This window comes from Strix aluco, chromosome 2, assembly GCF_031877795.1.
Source record: "Strix aluco isolate bStrAlu1 chromosome 2, bStrAlu1.hap1, whole genome shotgun sequence".
In the NCBI taxonomy this organism is placed as follows: Eukaryota; Metazoa; Chordata; class Aves; order Strigiformes; family Strigidae; genus Strix; species Strix aluco.
The window spans coordinates 120,094,577-120,114,044 of record NC_133932.1 but is presented as its reverse complement, the minus strand read 5'-3'; the positions used below and the strand labels follow the sequence as shown (position 1 = coordinate 120,114,044).

At 34.6% G+C, this 19,468-nt stretch overlaps 1 protein-coding gene across 6 annotated transcripts in view; it reads left to right on the top strand.

Moving 5' to 3' along the window:
• Nucleotides 1–19,468, top strand: part of ATM (ATM serine/threonine kinase) — an 82,017-nt gene that overhangs the window by 31,910 nt on the left and 30,639 nt on the right. For 5 of the 6 annotated variants that reach the window (XR_012622121.1, XM_074816123.1, XM_074816121.1 and 2 more), the window contains 16 exons: nucleotides 625–751; nucleotides 1,956–2,155; nucleotides 3,075–3,249; nucleotides 5,224–5,388; nucleotides 5,665–5,797; nucleotides 7,859–7,954; nucleotides 9,347–9,518; nucleotides 9,948–10,089; nucleotides 10,728–10,904; nucleotides 11,283–11,457; nucleotides 14,625–14,712; nucleotides 15,058–15,213; nucleotides 16,133–16,241; nucleotides 17,014–17,102; nucleotides 17,198–17,300; nucleotides 18,362–18,510. Coding sequence is in view for 5 of the 6 variants with exons in the window: in XM_074816123.1 (XP_074672224.1) it covers nucleotides 625–751; nucleotides 1,956–2,155; nucleotides 3,075–3,249; nucleotides 5,224–5,388; nucleotides 5,665–5,797; nucleotides 7,859–7,954; nucleotides 9,347–9,518; nucleotides 9,948–10,089; nucleotides 10,728–10,904; nucleotides 11,283–11,457; nucleotides 14,625–14,712; nucleotides 15,058–15,213; nucleotides 16,133–16,241; nucleotides 17,014–17,102; nucleotides 17,198–17,300; nucleotides 18,362–18,510 (2,256 nt within the window). In the remaining variant the exon portion in view is untranslated. The remainder of the gene's footprint in view (nucleotides 1–624; nucleotides 752–1,955; nucleotides 2,156–3,074; nucleotides 3,250–5,223; nucleotides 5,389–5,664; nucleotides 5,798–7,858; nucleotides 7,955–9,346; nucleotides 9,519–9,947; nucleotides 10,090–10,727; nucleotides 10,905–11,282; nucleotides 11,458–14,624; nucleotides 14,713–15,057; nucleotides 15,214–16,132; nucleotides 16,242–17,013; nucleotides 17,103–17,197; nucleotides 17,301–18,361; nucleotides 18,511–19,468) is intronic. The other variant, XM_074816122.1, reaches the window with a different exon arrangement.

Genomic DNA, 19,468 nt, shown 5'->3' with positions numbered 1-19,468 from the left:
AAGCATTTCTGTGAAAAACTGCCAAAAGTTAAATGGCTGAGGATTTCAGAACCTTATAAAAGAAATTGGTTTCAGTGAGTTTATTAACAGACTGGTGTCTGCTTGTAACCAAAGTTTTTCTTTCTAAGAAGGGAAGGGTAAGATTGATGAAATTAGGTTGATGAAATTAGATTTTGCTGTTTTGTTACTATCATTATGGATTTCTTTTTGAGGTCCCAGAAGAGTTGATTATTATTCTTTTAATAATGGGAATATTCATGATTACTTTTTTCTCAGCGAAATTATTTCCATAATTACAAAATGCAGAAGCTTTACCCATGACTTGCAATCACATTTTCCTACGAAATACCGTAGATGAGACAAATGTGTGGGCTTTTAGCATTATGATCCTTCAAAAAATAATAAAAGAATGTTAAGAAAGTACAACATAGAAAGCTGCCATAGAGGGACAACAGACAGCTAAAAATAAGATATTTGTCACTCTGCTGGATGCTTTTGGTGCTTCTTACTGAAAGCAGAAAAGATTTCTTAGAAGTTACGTGTTTATTCAGTGAGCCTTGTTTTATTTAATACATGGGGTTTGATTTTGGGAAAAAAAAAAATAATCTTTTTTTATTCATTTAGGGAACTGGATCCTGCTCCTAATCCTCCTCATTTTCCATCTTATGTGATTAAGGCCACCTTGGACTATATTAGCAACTGTCATAAAAGCAAATTAAAGAGTCTTGTAGCAGTTCTTTCTAAAAGCCCTGTAAGTATGTAGTGATGATTTTCTGTAGAATATAAAATTTCTTTTATGGGTACATTTTGGTTTAATTAGACATTTTCATCATGTATATGTGAGGGAAAAATACAGCCTTAGAAACCTTCCTGTTCTTTTGTTTGCCTTCTGAGATGGAAGAAGTCCTAAGTTCAGGGAGACAGTAACCTTACAAAAATTACAGGATTGAACTATTACATGCATTATATAATACATATAAAATAATATATAAATAGGATTATTTTGAAAGGTTGGAGAAATCTGTGTGTACCAGACACAATTTAGATGCAATTTATTTCTTTGGCATATGTCTGAAGAACGTTCTAAAATAATTACATTTGGACAATTTTATCTAAATACTATCTACAATTAAGATATTAGTTTCCCTTACAGTGTGAAATTTTATAGTCTGTGATATTTTTAGACATTTGATTTTCAGTTGTTAAAGGCAAATATGAAGACATATACAATCATGCAGCCCTTGCAATACATCATAAACATTTTACTGTCTTGTAATATCATTCCTTAGAAATGTATATTTCCAAAATTTATGCTATTTTATTGCATATGTTATCAACAGCTTCCTTTGCCTATCCATAAACAATCTAAAAATAAGAAAAAATTTCTTCTGGACCATGATTGTCTAAATCTTTTGAGTGTAAAAGTTAATATTGCCAGCCAGTGGAATAAATTCTTTAAAATGTAACACAGCCTGCCTAGTACTTTAAGATTGTTACTTTTTTTTTTACGTTAATGGTTTTAACAGTTGTGATCTCTATTGATCTATTGTATGAAGTAATACATTTTGTACTTATGAACTTTATGTTTCAAAGAATATAGATTGAACCACTACTCAATGTTTTAATATTTTTTATTTGATGTTTTTCCTGTTGGTGAAAACTGCCATAACTGTTTTGTTTTCTGAAAAATGTACATAACCTTTCATGGGGGGGGAGGGGGGGGGGGGAGAGGAAGAAAAAGGAAAATCAGGAGGTATGGGGCTTATAGTCCTGCTTGGAGAATTGGTTTCTGTGGAGGTCTTTTGTTTGTTTAAAGCAGTAAAAATAATAAAGCCTTTTTGTCCATGTTCTTTAAAAAAATAAATCTCTATTGCTTAAGTTTTTTTCTTGATATAAAGTATATCAGTGTTGGCATTATGAATTTTTTTTTTTACTCATAGTTTATTCATTTTTAGGATTCATTCCAGAAAATTCTTCTAGCCCTTTGTAAGCATGCATCAGATACAAACAACATTTACAAGAAACACAGAGTACTTATAATTTATCACTTGTTTGTTAGTCTGTTACTTAAAGAGATAAAAGATGGTTTAGGAGGAGCGTGGGCTTTTGTCCTCCGAGATGTAATTTACACCCTGATTCACCACATCAATAGCAGGTAAATATGGTAATTCTATCTTATTCTTCCTGTCTGTGCTCCCTTGTTCTTGTAACATTGCATTTCAGTATCACTAGTAGATGTTAATTCATTTGTAGAAATAATTGAAATTTGTCCAGCCAGGACATGAGAGATAATGACAAACTGGGATGGGTTGAGTGGAAGACCCCAAGGGGTGAGCGGAGTTGATCTAGTTTCTGTTCTTCAGTTTCTGGAAGAGAAGATACATTATAGAGAAGGTAGAGCCAGATTTTTCCTATAAGTGCATGGTGAAAGGACAAGAGGTAGCACCCACCAAGTTGCAATATGGGAAAAGAATTTTGCAGTGAGAATAGTCAAATACTGGACCAGGTTGCTCAGAGAGGCTATTGATTCTCCATCCAAGGAATGTGTCAGAATTCAGCTCAACAAAACCCTGAGAACCTGATCTGACTTTGAAGGTGAACCTGCTTCAGGCAGGAAGCTGGACTAGATAATCCCCAGGTGTTCTTTGTAACCTAAATATTTTTTTTTTTTTAAAAACTAACAGTTATGTGAGAGAGAGGAGGGTTGAGAGAGCATATTTTCCACTTTGTTCTGTTTCTGTCAACATTGTTCTGACAAACAGTAATCTAAAAGCCTTTTTGGGTTGGGTTTCATTTTTTTTTTCCTTTTTGGAATATATTTTTCTTCAAGTTTTTTACTCCTTTTTTTAAAGTGACCAATGAAATTCTGTGTGTTTTAGTTCTCCTCTGTCTCCTGAGCTAAATCCACAGAGTTAATTGAGTTGATATGTTTTAAAATTTAAAATCAGTTCCTCCTATAAAGTTTATTTATATTTCCCCTTTTCCCCTATTCTTCCCTGTTGTATAATAGGTTAATACTTGAGAAAATTACAATTTGTATTTCTCTAATTTAAATTTTTTGTCTCATGTGACAGACCTGTTATTATCAGAGAAATATCCATGCGCAGCTTTTCACTCTGTTGTGATCTTCTTCATCATGTTTGCCACACAGCAGTTACGTGTTGCAATGATGCTCTAGAGAGCCACCTTCATGTTATTGTAGGAACCCTCATACCTCTTGCCATGGACCAACCTGAGATTCGGGAACAGGTAGTTTTGAGTTGCTACTTATTCCTCATCTGTTAGCTTTTCAGTTCATGTTCACTGTCATTAAAACTATATCTATACTCATGTTCAATTTTAATTCCTTTTTTTAATGCTTTGTAGATTTACATAACCAATCTTATTTGCGATGTAACACTATACCTTTAATTTTTTAAATAACAGTGTCTTTACTTTTGGTACTTCTATTTTGACAAATATTGTGTTCTGTATGTAATTCCTATGGCTTTGAACAGTGATTGAGATGTATTTGTGTCATAATTGCTGAGATTACTGTCTCACTTTCCAATTCTCTATTTACTTAGTCTATAAAAAATCAGATTTCTTAAAGAGCTGTAATGCTGTTATAATGTATTTTATGTCTGCTTTGAATCTGTATGTCTTTTTCGGCCAAATCTGAAAGAGGTTTAAAACCTTCAGGGTAAGCTTCAGAAAAATTGTTGCCTTAGTTGAGTAGAGACACCAAATCAGTGGTACCACTAAGAAAAATATAGAGAGAACATAGGCATTGCTAAACTACTGGTGATGGCAAGCTAATTGGTACAAGCACATTGAGTAGCCAAGCAGTTACCTACAGAGCTCTGTGGATGATTTCACAGGAAATACAATTAAGACCTTTGGAAGGGGAAGGTGTCTAAAGGACAAAGAGGAAATACGTGCAAAGAACAGATTTCAGTAGTTCAGCTACTTATTTAACAAATTATCATTAAAAATAAATGTAGCATGTAGACCTTAAAAGGGAAACGAAGCAGTTTATGTTGTGTGACAAGCCTTGTTTTCCTTCTGGTGATGGTATGTATGTACATTTTGCTGGGGGGTGGAATTATACTTAGATTCAGAGACTTGTAATTAGTCGCTGAAGGTGAGAAGAGTATGCCTGTTGCACTTCAGTCCTCATGGTTGTCTGCTGCTTAATCTGATCCCACGGTACCATACACACCTTTGTGGTTGCAGTGTAGCCCTATATTGTTCTCCTCCTAGTATTTCAGTTCAGCGGGAGGGCTGTGCTGATCCAGCTGAAAATAACTTGGCAATTTGTTTCCTAGCTTAATTACCATAATTTATAATATGTCTGTGCAAACAGTTGTACATGCACAACTGCGAAGGCAACGTGTCAGGGCATCCCTGGGCAGAAACAAAGTGGGGAGGGCAGAAATTTCTCTGAATTGGAACCAATATCAAATATGAAACCTTCTCATATCATTCTCCTGCAGGGAAGTCCTTCCTCTAGTGATCACTTTTCAGTTTCTTCTCTTTTTCTTCTAGCATTGAATGGAGGCTAGTTAATCATTTTTTGGTAAATAAAAGTCTCCAAATAAAAACTTCATAATTTAGATTGTAGACTCCTCAAAGCTGCCTGGATTGAATATCCAGTTGCATTGATCTGTAAGTAAAGCATAAAAGAAGTGTTTTTGCAAAGAAAGTATGGTACCCCATTAACAAGCATTTATTCAAGTTGTAGATCTGTTATAAACTGAATTCTGCCAGAGTTCAGTGATTTGGGCAGCAAATTATGATACTTAGGCATTTGTCTGGATTTCAAAATACCGGCACTTTGTTAGTAAGAATAATAAAGTTCTAATAACGTTAGAAGGACTTCTTGGGTGCAGTGTGTTGCTAAATCATTGCCAATATTATAATGATTGTATTGGACAATATTTGAAATCAGCTTCAGCAAAAGACAGGATAAAACTGCAGGCTGTGATAATAAAAGCTTTGATTACTGTTTGGAAGGGGAGTAGCAAAAACGCCTCACCATTTTAGAATATATCTGTGATTTCCCCAAGCCTCTATTATATATTTTATATTTTTTAATAGTGTAAATAAATGATCTTACAATTTTTAATAGAGTTCTCAGTTTAATGGAACTTGGAGAAATACAAACTTTATAACCTGAATAAGAAATATGGCTCAAAAATGTTTCTCTGTCTTCTTTGTTTTCCATTTGCTTTTTATGTTCAGGTCCTAGGCTTGTTGAAGTATCTGGTGATAGATAATAAGGGTAGTGAAAATCTGTACCAAGCAATCAAATGCTTAGATCCTTTTCCTGAATATCCTGCTTTTAAAGATTTGCGAGCTACTCAACAGAAAATAAAGTACAGTGAAGGACCATATTCTCTTTTGGAGGTAATTACATTTTAAAATATATCTCACGGCATAGTGTTTTTGTAATGCAAACTTTCCAAAGAAAAACAATTTTCTAGCTGTAGGTATAGTTGAGAAAGATTTAGATTAGACATGTGGATTCTTTTTATTGCCAGTTTCAGACACTGAGATACTTGTAGGTCTCCATTCTTATTTTGCATCTATTAATATCCACATTGTGGACTGCTGAGAGCCACTTCTTTACTAGAAGCCTTTATTTGTATGATATATGAGCTTAATACAAATTTTGTTTTGCAGGAAATTAATCACTTTCTCTCAGTTGGTGTTTGTGATTCACTGCCCTTAACACGACTGGAAGGACTGTATTATTTACGCAAACAGTTGGAACAATACAAAGATCAGATGAAGGATCTGCTGAAAAATTTCCAGGGTACTGACAGCAAATTGCATATTTATTTCTTTTTTATCTGGTTTTAGGAGTGTAGCGATGTAACTCTATTCTAATTTGACATTGAATGTTTTATTTTGTGTCTTGGTTTTGTACGTTTAATAATGTAACCTTATTACAATTTCACATGCAGAGTAGAATGGCATTTATAATTCATGCAAAATCTGAAGTATTTTTAGCAGAGTGTATTATGAGTATTATATGAGGTGTTATATGGCAGAGAGTATAAAATGCCCTTCCAGCTCTTGGCATGGGGCATTTATGATTGTGAATGACCAGGATAACGTATAATATATTGCTTTATGGCTGCTTAATGAGTTTTCTTTTATACAAAGCTCCCTACTCATTTAAATGTAATGAAGCTAGATTTTGTTAAGGCATAGTATGTTAGAAGGTAAAGCTCACAGAAGTTTTTAAGTTGAACCTTGCCACATGCCAGCATTCTGTTTCAGCCCTCAGTCCAGACCCAGTTCCTTCCTGTTCTGGTTTTCAGATGCTCGTGCCAGACCGTTTTGCTTTTCTCCTCTACATGAAGTCATCAGCTTGTGTGCATGACGGGAAGATAAAAAGAGCTGATGTAATTCATTGTAAATAAGTGCAAGATAAAATTTGGAGAATAGCAGTCTGTCATAATGCCATGGGGCATTATGCCTCCACATCCTGAATATCATTTACAATTTTAGTCTCAAAAATCTGCTTGAAAAGAGAGTTAGTAAAAGGGCAACAAGCTAGTGTCTTCATCAGAGGAGAGGCTTGTGAACTTGGAAAAGAGATTGAAAAGGAGAGCCTTGTGGGCATGGAAAAGAGATTGAATAGGAATACAGAGAGGTCTATGAACTGGTGAATGGTATGATGAAGCTGAGTAGGGAGCACTTACCACTTATCACTTTTAACAAGAACAGATTAAATTATCTGGCAGCAGTTACTCAAGAGAAACCACGTATTTTTTTCAAACAAAATATATACAGCATAGAACTTACTGCCACTTATTGTGGAGATCAGAAGCATAACGGACCTTAAAAGGGGTTAGACATATCTCAGAGATAATTAGGTATGAAGATCTGTTCAGAAAACCCCAGTCTGCTGACTGACAAAACCTGAGAAGAAATACTTAACTTTTGCTCTGTTGGAGACAGATTAGCAGACTTGATGGGCCTGTTGCCTTCATTTTGCCTTATACTAAAAGTCTATTAAGCACTTACAAATATTACTATTATTATTATTATTGTTGTTATTATTTTAGGTGTTAAAAAGAAGTAAAAAGCAGGTATTGATAAAGGCTATAAAACTGTATGCTGAAAGATAACATTTAAGAAAGAACTATTGCAGCTTAGCCACATGTGTATTCATTTTTGTAGAAATGTCAGCAAGCATAAAGCCTGATTCCAGGTTTCCATTCCAATCAACAGGGTTTTAAAGAAAATAATGCTTTTATTTTTTTTGCATTGGCAAATCAGAATATTTTTTTCCTAGACCTTGTTCCTGGAAACAGCAAAACTACTGGTTTTTTTAATGTTTGTTTTAAAATAAGACCTCAGGCAGGCAGCAAATATGTAAGGAAATATCCATCTCAAGAGTTTATAATTTGACAAAGTTAATTAGGCAACTAAAAGCTAGTCAGATTCTATGAAATTCCTGGCAGAAAGCCTTATCCAAATCCTTGATTTAGAACAGTGATATTAGCTTAAGTGCTGTCAGTGGAGTCACATAGTATGACTTCGCTGTTTCAAATAACATTCTCATACTAACTTACGCTAATTTTTCATATATTTAATTATAATTTCTTCATCAAAACACTGAAAATAATAGCCTTTGTCTGTTCTAGTTTTGGCATAGTCAAATGCATAGAAATTTTTTCAAGACATGATGAATAAGAAAAATGAATAATTTTTTTATGTACTGTTTAACCAACTTGCTTCAACATCAATAATGCATGGTGACATTTGTAGATAAAAGATACTAAAGCAGTGTTTTCTTCTAATATGTTCACATTACAAATACACAGTGATATTTTTGGGGTTTATTTTTCTTTCTGAATGATAGAAAAGCCAGAAGATTCTGTAGTAGTGAAATTGGTGGTGAGTTTACTGCAGCTGTCCAAGATGGCAGTTAACCATACAGGTGAAAAAGCAGTACTGGGTAAGTTAATTAGTCCCCCAGGCACCCTTGGACTGTCACTGCAAACCCTAGGTTGAAACTGTGGCCGTTCTCAATGTTACTTCCCTCTCTTATTTTGCATTTGCTGCCAGAGGTAGCCATCAGGAATGTTAAAATGGGTGATACGTCTTCTTTTCAGTCACTGTATTTTACAGCTTTGACTAATAACTTAAATTGTCATCAATTTAGACCCTGGTCTCTTCTGTACTCAATAAAGAGTCATCCGCTGTTATATGGATCACTTTATCAGGTTGAAAAATAGTAAAAAAAATTAAAGAGAACTTACCTGAAAATTTGAAAGGCATGTCTTAATGGAAATTAAAATAGTTGTTCTCCATCTTAAAGCCTCCTCTTTATTATTAAAATTATTATCACCATTTACACTGAGCACCTGATTAAAGCACCAAAACTAAAATCCAAATTCCCTCTTCCTTGGGTGGGGAGTACTTCCATGCAGGTGGTGATTACTGAAATTAGATGTATAAACTAGGCAGAAACACAAGTAATGAGAACATTTGCTTTCATATATTTTTTGTCTAAAAGACTAATAAGTGAAAGTTAAAAATGTTGAGCAATTGAAGCTCACATTGACTTCAATACGATACATTCTTCAGCACCTATGCAAGCTGTAAGTTTCAGCCTTTTCTGCATTGTCTTTCCATAGATGATTTGTTAAATTTAGTTCAGGACACAACCTGTATATCTTCAGCCCATTCTTTATTTGCTCTGGTGGTTAAAACAATATTGTAGAGAAATATTTTCAAGACACGTGTGGAGTATGAAGGAAAGAGCAGGGAAATAGTTTTTGGTTTCTTTCTGACAAATGTTAACATCTCTCTTTTAAAACTGTTTTCAAGGTCGATTTTGTTTTGTTTTTTCTTGTATGTAGTCATGTGTTTTTATAAAAAATATTTTGTCTGGAAAGCAATTGAGGAACACATTGATACAGCATTTTATGTGAAATGTAGGTTAATTCTTATTGAGTTTACAGGCTAGTGTTTTTATTTACCATGCCCTTAGGGAATGAAAATGAGTGTGTCTTAGTGGCTGTGATTCTGACCTTTTGCACTACCTGTTTTTGACACACGCAAAAATAAAATCCGTATCTGATTTAAACTGCAAAATCCAGAGTCATAGGCACTCCTGAGAAATTGAGTTAGAAAGCATAACTGTATTATTTATGAGTCTTAAGCTGCAAAATTTGTATACATGTAATTTTAATCGTAAAGCTCCTCAAGTGATTATTTATAAATGTTTGCAGCTTTTTACCCCATAGTAAGCTCAGTTCTAAAAGTAGTTTATATTAATTGCAACTTCTTAGGGTGAGACTTTGTTTTATTGTGCATAAGACTATAAAATTACCTGCATTTACAGAGGCTGTTGGAAGTTGCTTGGGAGAAATTGGTCCCATGGATTTTTCCACCATAGCTCTTCAGCGTGCTGAAAATGCACTGGATTCTAAAGCAGCGGACTTGCTTGGAGATAGAAAACTTCAGTGGGTCTTCATAATGTTAACTCAAATAAATATTGCTTTAACAGATAATTGGTGAGTATACTTTTTTATTTAATTTATTTAGTTTAAAGCTTAATAGGAACCATTACGTTGTACCTTGTTTAAATCACCTCAAATTAACACTCTGAAAGCGTTACTAACACCTGTTAATGTCCAACCATGTGCTTCTTCAAGGCTCAGATTACTTATCCAGTCAGATTTAGATGATTTCTAGAAATTATCTAGTTGGACTTGAGCCAGAGAATCTCTTCTGTGCTGTAGAGGATGGCAGTGCTGTGGAATAAATACTGAGGCTTTGCTTTATAACAAAATATGCAGTGGCATATCCTAGTCCAAAATTTTCTGATTTGATGCACACAGTGTTAGATTGTGGAATTATTTGTCTTGTATGTTTATAAAGGTGATTTTGAAAATATCTGAATGAAATTAATAATAATGCTGTTGTGTATGTTATTCCTTCAGTATTGATGTTAGAGCTGCTGCTGTTTCCTGTTTGAAAAACATATTAGCCACCAAGTCTGGCAGTGAATTTTGGGAAGTTTATAAAAATAAAGCTGATCCCATGTTAATCTATCTACAGCCTTTCAGAATGTCTAGGAAAAAGGTACTCCTTCTGATATACCATATTTATATGGCACATGGGGTAGAGAAAACATTAAAATATTTATTTTTATAAAAGTAAATTTGAAATATTTTTGAGATAGACATTGAATGCAAAATTTCGACTTTTCATCAGTCTGATTGCAAATGTGATTGCTTTTGTACATCTGTTTCTCCTTTCTGTTTCAGCATTTCCAGCTTTTTCACATAGGAAATTACCAATTTGACGTTAAAAAGCTGTGTACTTCCATTATTAGACAATTTTTGATTATCTACTTGGTAATCTAATACATTTTTTCTCGGGATTCCAGTATCATTTGATGCAAAATTTTAGTGGAAAAATAGGTCAGAAAAAAAGGTGCATAATTAACCATAAATTAGATATTTCCTAATTTTCAAACTTTTGATTTGTAACCTAAGTGTGATGTCTAATGTGACCTTGTTGATATCGCCAGTAAAATTTTATTTTTAGTACTTTCAGATTTCCTTGGAAAACTTTACATTTACATGAACAAAATTGATATTTTCAATCAATTAAAGCACAGTTAATATTTAGTATGTTTAAATGTGCATATTGCAGTATGGTTTTTTAAAATGTCATAGAATTTGTTGATATTTCCAATATATGTATTTTCCTCCTAGTTTTTTGTAGTACCTGCTAATGATACAGAGGCTCGTTTAGAAACTTTGGATGACACAAACCTGTGGATTCCTCTGGGAGAGAGTCATGAGACCTGGATCAAGCGCCTAACTAGTTCCATACTGGACACTGGAGGTGTGCAAAATGAAGTTCTCCAGTTAATGAAGCCGCTATGTGAGGTGAGCTAAATTATGTATGTATATCTATGTGCGTTGTGATGCACAAAAATATATGATTACTTATCTTGATAGCAAATAGTAATTTCTGCTATGAAGTTACTACTTTTTTTAACAGTAATTAAGATCCTTCGTAGTCAGATATTGCAGATACCCATACCCTTGCAGTACAAAATTTGAGAGATAATTGTAAACATAGATGAACTTTATATGACTACTTTAATGAAATGCCAGCATAGCCCTATTTGAGCGGTTTACATTTTTCATATTACGTGTTGTTTCTCAAGCCTTACGTGTTTGAGTAGTTGTCAGTTTGGTTATAACCTGAGAAAGGCCTTCGGTTGTTTTTCTTAGCAGCTACTGTGCATCATTGTTTTTTAGGTGAAAACAGACTTGTGTCAAACTTTGCTTCCATACCTGATTCACGATATCCTTCTTCATGACTCTGATGAATCTTGGAGAAATCTTATGTCTCTTCATATCCAGAAATTTTTTACAGCCTGTTGCAGATTTGCCTCATCTAGTAGATCTTCTACACCTCCAAATTCTGATTCAGGTAATGTCATAATAATTTTGTTTCAGCTGAAAGAGGGACTCTGGTTGTGGAAGAATTATCTTCTGACATCAAATATATGATGCACACCTGTAGGCAGACAGAATTTTAGAAACTTCTGTGCAATTGTTTGATCTTTTTCAGTGGAGATACCAGTAGTTTTGAAGCTGTTTGTGGGCAGCACCCAAGTAGTTTCTCCTCTGTAACTTCCTTCCTTAACCACAACTGGATAATGTTTATTACTTGCTGAATTTAGATGCGATCCAATGTTGTGTGCTGCAAGACTGAGTCTTAGACTGTCTCTTAAAATGACTAATTGGCAGTTAAATTCTTCTTTTACTCAAACAAGAGTGATTAAAGGCAGTTTTCACCTGGATTTTCCCCTTGGAAAAAAGACTAACCCTTGCTTTAGCTTCTGCCTAATGTTGATAATGGTCTCCCTACAAGTTCAAAAGACTTGATCCATTCCGGCAGAACAAAAGGAAGTTGTAACCAAAAGAACTGCAGCTGAGTGTGAGTAATGCAGTAAGTTCCACTGAAAACAAAGCACCTTCTAAACAAGTTGGCTGGTGTGCTTTCCAAATAGATTGTGGTTGAAGTAAGCAGAAATCTGTGTCAAAAATAAGCTCTTTGTTATTAGACTATGAGAATGGTACATGCACTTATTTTCAGGAAATAATGTATTTATTTGTGCATGTCCCTTACTTAACACAAATACAGTAAGGTTAATATTTTTTTGTGCAGTAGCTACTCTGCTATATCTTCCAACTCCCTTCTTCAGTGACAAATCACCAAAGGAATGAGTCTGCACAGTGTCTTGCAGTCTCTTTACAGGCAAGTCATGCAAGCTTCAGGTTGCCAGAGAGGAAAAGGAACCCTTAGTATTGCAGTTTGTACTAAGAGTGGTGTAAATAAGCCTAATGATACTAGGTGTATTTTAAGGTACTTTTTATAGGTGCTGGCTAGCCTGGCCAGAAAGACTAGAGAAGTGTTCTTTCACATTTTTGAAGTCAGGTAACAAGCTTTTCCCACAATCCAGATATTTTTATTATTGTCCCACTTTGTGAGATAGAAAAGGATTAACCGTTTCCTATTCCCTTCCTGTAAGCAGCCAGAGAAAATACTGCACAAATTTATGCTCAGATGTACAGAGTAACCCAAAATGTTTTATGAAAAATATGAAGGGATTTTTCTAAGTTTTATAAACTTTCAGTTAGTTCAGTGACACCAGGGAGCAAATGATAGCAGCCTCTTCAAACATTGTGATTCTATGCAAGGGATCTTACTGAGGCAATAAGAGCAAATGAAGGATATGTAAGAGCTTTAAATGGAGTTCTTCAGATGAAAAACTGTCCTGGTACCAAAAAAAATATATGAAGTAGCACACAGCTCATTATCTATGTGGTTGTTTACAGATAAACTGGAGGTGTACTAGCCAACAGAGCAAAGACATGTTAATTCCAGAGTTGGAATGATAGGTCAGCAGCAGTATTCAAAACAAAAATTTTAAACATCTGGTGACCACTATTTTTTTCAAGGAGAAACTCTTACCTTATCAAAACAAGGAGAAAAATCTTCCTAGAAAACCTAGATAAATTTCATTCCAATCCATCAGGATGCAAACTGTGGCAAAGACCAAGCAGTTAGATGTGAGAGAGTTGAATGCTTCTGAACAAGAGTCTTCCTGTTGATGTATTTTGACATGCAGGTTCTAGGAATTGGCTCTTAATCTTACCAATTTAAAGCATAAATAGTGTGAACATCATGCCAATTGCTGCTTTGCCTGAGAAGCCAAACCTAATTGTAAATAGCCAAATGCTTGACAAGAGTCAGACCCACCAAACTAAAAATAAATAATATTTTGGACTTAGTGCATGTCAGTCTAGCCAGAATCATATGTCAGTTGGATCTGTTGTTTTTCAGAAGAGATTTAATTTTTCGTTGAATGAATCTTTCAAAATACATGCTCAGTTATTTCTTTTTAGAATTTCTATCTGATAAAAAGAGACACCATTTTTGTTTTCTGGCTGTAAGCTTCTTGTTAGCAAGTGAGTATGAACACCATTGCTGACAGCTTATAGTTACTGTTGTAGTCATTTGGTCTGTTGTTTTCTTAGAGTTTTCTTGGCCAGTGCCTTTTCGTTCCCCTGCCTTGTTAATACTTTATGGTACCCAAATATAAGTAATTCAGAAATTTTAAATTATTCATCTGATCAAATTATGAAAGAGGAGGTAGTAATCCCTTCAGGGCGTTGACTGTACAGTACTAACAGAATGGACCCTGCCTGTGAGATGCTATGTCTACATTTGCACACGGGGATGGATCTGGAGAGCAAAATGTCGTGATGCATTATGTCCCCACGATATGTCTTTTGAAAGTTAAGCGTGTGGGAGATGACTTATAAAGAAGAACTTGGTGTTCCTTCTATAAGGTCTTTGGTAGCAGTGAAAAGTAAGCATTCTTAATTTCTGCTTGTTGGAGCACACGAAATACCCAGATACTTCTTTTTTTATGTGGCTTTTGCTTTCTTTAGGGGAAATGTCTAGTTCTGAATCTTACTGTAGTGTAATAGTAGTCAAATCTTTGCTTATGCTTTCCCTATTTCTTGCTTCTTGTAATTTATAAATTAAAAACATCCAGAAAAATTAAAAAATTATTAACCCAATGACCACAACAAAACCTGTAGCCATCTGGTTTTTTTAAATCCAGAAACAAGGCATGGAAATATAAATTCTTTAAAAGTGGTGGTGGGGAGATAGTGTTTTTTGTATAAGCATACATACTCTAATCTACAATAAAGCTAATAATAAGTATTTCTGTGGCTTTGGATTAACTTTATATGGCTCAAGCCTAAGGGAAGAGGTCTGTTGGAGCTTTGTGCAGTGATGTTGGATCATCTTTGAAGTCTGTAAGAAGAAATGGAATCCACAAATTATTAATGAAAGATAATTTGATAAAGAAAATTGCAGTATAAATGACTGTAATGTCACAAACATCATATAATGAGGGGAAATACGTTTTGTGACAGCCTATTAATTTAATTTTGGAAATGCCACCCAAGGAAGTTTTTAGTTATTTTCTTGAGTACAAAATACACCTTTTTATTTTGTAGATGGGTATGTTATGACAAAAGTTCATTCTATTCTTTCTTTTGAAATATACATCCCAGAACAAGAAACCCATAATTTTAGAAGTTTGGATAAAGTATCTCGACGAGCCATGCTTGCTGTTGTTGATTACTTAAGAAGACAAAAGAGGTGAATTATAGCTTTCCAAAATGTTGCTTTCATTTAATTATGAGTGTTCTAAGATCTGTTGTTACTCAAGATTAAGGAAGAAGGATGTGGTAGAGAACATGCCAGTTAAAAGAATGAAGATATAGTAGTGACCTTGCAGTTGTTATCATTAGCCTTAAAGGGTTCTAACTATGCTGGAGGAGTTTTCTTAAAACTTTGCATGATAAACTTTTTGTGGTATGGCTTTTTTTGGGGGGGCTAAGATAAAATTAGCCTTTGGAATGCTTTATAGTTAGATTGGGTTTATTTTGTTTAATGTTAGGGAGAAGGTCTGTTACAGCAGAATTAAAGTCTTTATTTAATCAGATCTGTTTCAGGTACAGTTTTTGATGACAGCTTCTGGCTAGATCTGAATTATCTTGAGGTTGCTATAGCAGCACAGTCTTGTGCTGCTCACTTCACAGCCTTGCTCTACGCAGAAATCTACGCAGACAAGACTAATATAGACAAACAGCAAGAAAGGTACAAGGCTTAAGGAATGTGGTTTTTGACATGTTGGGTAAAATGTATCATGTTTTCTGTGTCTCAGTAGTGTTTTACTACATGAAAAGTCAAGGAAACTTGTGTGTATTGACCTGGAAAATATTTCTACCAGTCCTTGAATGTGATCCCAACCTCCCTACTAGCTGTGACACACTCAGAATAGTGTCATTTTGACTTCTAACCAGAAAGTTTTCTTAGTAGTGTGTGTTCTGGAGAAACTTTACTAAAGGTAATGTTTCTGAATGCTAAAATATGTTGAGTCTCACTTTCTAAATTGAACACTTTGTAGATTCTATTTCTCATAATTAATAGTGTGCTAGTGGTTAAATTATGGCCAGAAGTGAATCAAGAGAAGAAAGAAACCATGGAATGATGACCAGAATTGTGTGGATAGAGGTGAATGGTCCTTGTAGAAGGAGTTTTCTTTTATAATGGACAATTATCTTTGTCTTCTAGTCTAGCAAGATCAAAAAACGGTACTAGTTTACTAGCTTAGTTTTGGCAACAAATAATTCTAAGGCAGTGAATGTATAACAAAAGTATGGTTTGTAAGCATATATATTATGTAGTTGCTTTTATTCTTTCCCAGAAGAGAGCATTCTTGCTTCAGGCATTCACAAAAGCAATTTGATTTAATAAAAGATTAGATGCTACAAGGTGGGGTTTTTTTTCTCTGAAAAAACATCTTGATGTTGAAATCCCTTGATGTTGGTATTCTCAGTTCAGCTGATCACTTTGTCATTCTGGTGGAGAGCCATTTTGAATAACTTGGGGATATGACAGGCCTGATCTTGCATTTGGTATTTGTGCCTCTTACTTCCTAGGGGTTGTTTCAAAATTTCTTTAGTTCTTTGCTTGAAATTTCATTTAATTTTACTGGTTGAAACATTTCTTTTAGGTCATCTTTTAAAGCAGCTAAGAGTTTGACATTTGAAGAAGAAAGTCAAAGAACAACTATTACTATTTTGAATGAAAAAAGTAAAGAAGAAACTGGCATAAGTTTACAGGTACATGTGTGTTCTTCATAATCTGAAAGCAAACCTTCTCATATAATTACAGTTAACAGTAGGTTTCATCTGAGCTGAAGGCAGATCGAGTTGAACTTCAAAAACTGTATTTGAAAGTTCTCTGCATGCTCTAATTCAAAGTGAACTCAATGGCCTTGCTGGAGAAGTTAAGTCATTCACCTGAAACACTAATTAACTGGCAAATTTTCAGTTGCATCAAAGCAGACTTTGTTCCCTGAAAGAACTGACGTCATGGTGATAACCAGCCAAGTGTTTTTCAGATTGTTTTGTCAGAGAGATAAGTTCATTAAAAATCAGCAAGTGGTGTAGCAAGTTGTAACAATCAAAACCAAAGTAGTATTATGTCCTACAAGTTTATTTGATATATATGAAATCTGATTCAATAGGTTACTTTTTTCCATAGTTCATTATTCTAGAACTGTGCTTGCTTATCTTTAAAATACATTGTTTAGTTCATATGTCTCATACTTATTCAGTACTACTGCCTTTTGCTTTTCAACCAGTCCACCTAAGGCCCAGCACTGGCTTTTTAATAACTTAGAGAAGTTAGGTACTCCTAAAGAGTTTTGCTAGACTACAAAACTCTTCTTCCTGAGATGATAGCAGGTTCAGATACTGCAGAAAGGAAAATAAAGCAATGATGACAACATGTTACATGGAAGGACTTGTATTTATAAACTTACATGATACATATAAAACTCACTTGAACTGGTTCCAAAAGAGATAATTCTTCATTTTATGGCATTTCTAGGACCTTCTCATGGACATATATAGAAGCATAGGAGAACCTGACAGTCTCTATGGCTGTGGTGGAGGAAGAATGTTACAGCCATTAGCACGGTATAATTTATTAATGTTCTTATGTTCTTTAAAGTCATTGCTTTCATTTATTAGTAAGGAACTTAAATTGAAAATTTCTTGTTAACTTACAACAGGATAAGAACATATGAGCATGAAGCAGTATGGGAGAAAGCCCTTGTAACATATGACCTTGAGACAAGCCTCTCTCCATCTACTCGCCAGGCAGGAATAATAGAGGTAATTTTATTTTATAATAGGAAATGAATGTAGGAATTGATATCCATCATACTGAGAGTCATTTGTAGTAAATGCAAAATTGGTTTAGGACTAAAAGAGATCTCTTTGGTCAACAAATCCAGCCCACTGTCAGAGGCAGCCAAGCTGTGTAATATAAGACAGCTCAGTATTTCTCCTGAAAACACTAAGGCTTCTAGTCCTCTTGTCACTCACCCATAATCTGTATCTTGGGTAATGAATTTTGTGAAATATTTCAAAATAAATAAATTTAATTTTATACAGAATTTGGCCAGCTCCTAAAATGACGGGATATAAAAAGTAATGTAATTGGTTATTTTTGCCATGTCATTCTTTATACCTCTCCATTATGGCAACTAACTTACTGAAACTGTGGTATTTCTGATAAAATAAATACATAGAATCAGTGTTCATTTATTTTGATCCCTTAAAAATATGTTGCTTTTTTTAGCCTAAGAATGTTTACACCAGTTCTGTAATAGCATAGCACAGGTATATCTGTGTTTCCCCTCATTTAATTTTCCTATGGTACTTTTCTTCCCTAACCCCAAATTATTTAGTATCATTGTTAAAATTCCATTGTTATTCTTCTTCATAATGGCTGCACACATAACCTGGATAAGTGGTCACAATTATAAAGTCATTATGGTTCTCAAACAGATAGGAGTGTAAGAGTTGTAGGTAACTTTTTCAAATTCCTACCAGGAAAAACAGTTCATTAAGAAGTAAAACCAGTTTTGGCTTACTACCCAGTAATGATGGAACAGAGAAATGTAAGCACATAGTACATATGAAACACAACATGGACATTTATTTCAAAGAATGCCAGCCACAGTAGTAATGAAACTGTTTCTCTGGGGTTGCAGGTATTAATAGTGTATTAAAAAGTTTTCATCTTATATAGTGCTGAGTCTAGAAATGCTTATGGTTCTGCCTTGCCTGCAAAGACTTCTTTGTTTCCAAAGATAAAACAAAACCTTTTAAAAAAACAGTACAGTTTATTGAAGGAGAAAATGAACTTTCAGTAATGTTGTTAATTCCAGGCTCTGCAGAATTTTGGGCTTTGCCACACTCTTTCCATGTATTTAAAAGGACTGGAACATGAAAACACTGAGTGGTGTGCAGAACTACAGGAAATACGCTACCAGGCAGCATGGAGGAATATGCAGTGGGGCCACATCTCTTCTATCAGGTAAACTGGCTTACTTTTTTTCTAGTTCTTTAAATGAAAGGCAGTGGTTTCAGTTCCAAGCAAAAAGATGACATTAGAATATAATTTCTATGAAGCAGGTCACCTAATTTATCTTAATCATTTAATTGCAAAGCAGTCTTATTCACTTAGACCTGTCTGTTTTGTATGCCCATCACTTTTCATTTTCCTGACAAACTGTACACAGTTGATTCTTTTTGATTGTTCATAACTATATACTGAAGTTTTCCGGTTTTGACTCATAGTAGATGCGTCTTAAGTACATATGAGGGATAAATAGTTTTGAATGTTTAATTTATAAGCAAATGGGCAAGATATTACTCAGTAAGGCACAAGACGTTACCAAGACCTGGATAAGCAAACACCAGTGTTGATTCATGGCTACTGTCTCATAAGGAGTAATCTCCTCCCTTGTGTAATGTTGGATACGTGGCTTTAGTTATTTCATATGACTGGCCAGGATATAGTGCAAACTCTGTCCCTTCCTAGTACAGATACATCATTGCACGTTTTAGGAGGAATACAGAATAGATTCACTACATTTTGACAAAAGCAGAAGTTACATGATGGGTTCTTCAGTAACTCCTTCTACATTAACTTTTAGTAGTAGGGAAAATGGAGGATTTTCCTCCTAAGGCTCTTACAGAGAGATGGATCTGGGGGACATACTCTTGGTGTGTTCATTCTCTTCTCCTGCACTGTCTTAAGATCATTGTTTAGAAGCACCTGAAGGACTTCACAGACATACCCTGTTGAAGGGCATATGTCGTGCCACAATCAGAACAAACTTCATATAGGTGGGCTCTCTTTGTCACTGGGTCTGTATAAATCTTTTTGGCTATAAACCTCGAAGGCAGATAGAATATTCAGCTTTAATACAGGAGCAGCAAAACAACATGTAAGATGAAAAAAGAGAGAATGAGATGACAGGAAAGAGAAC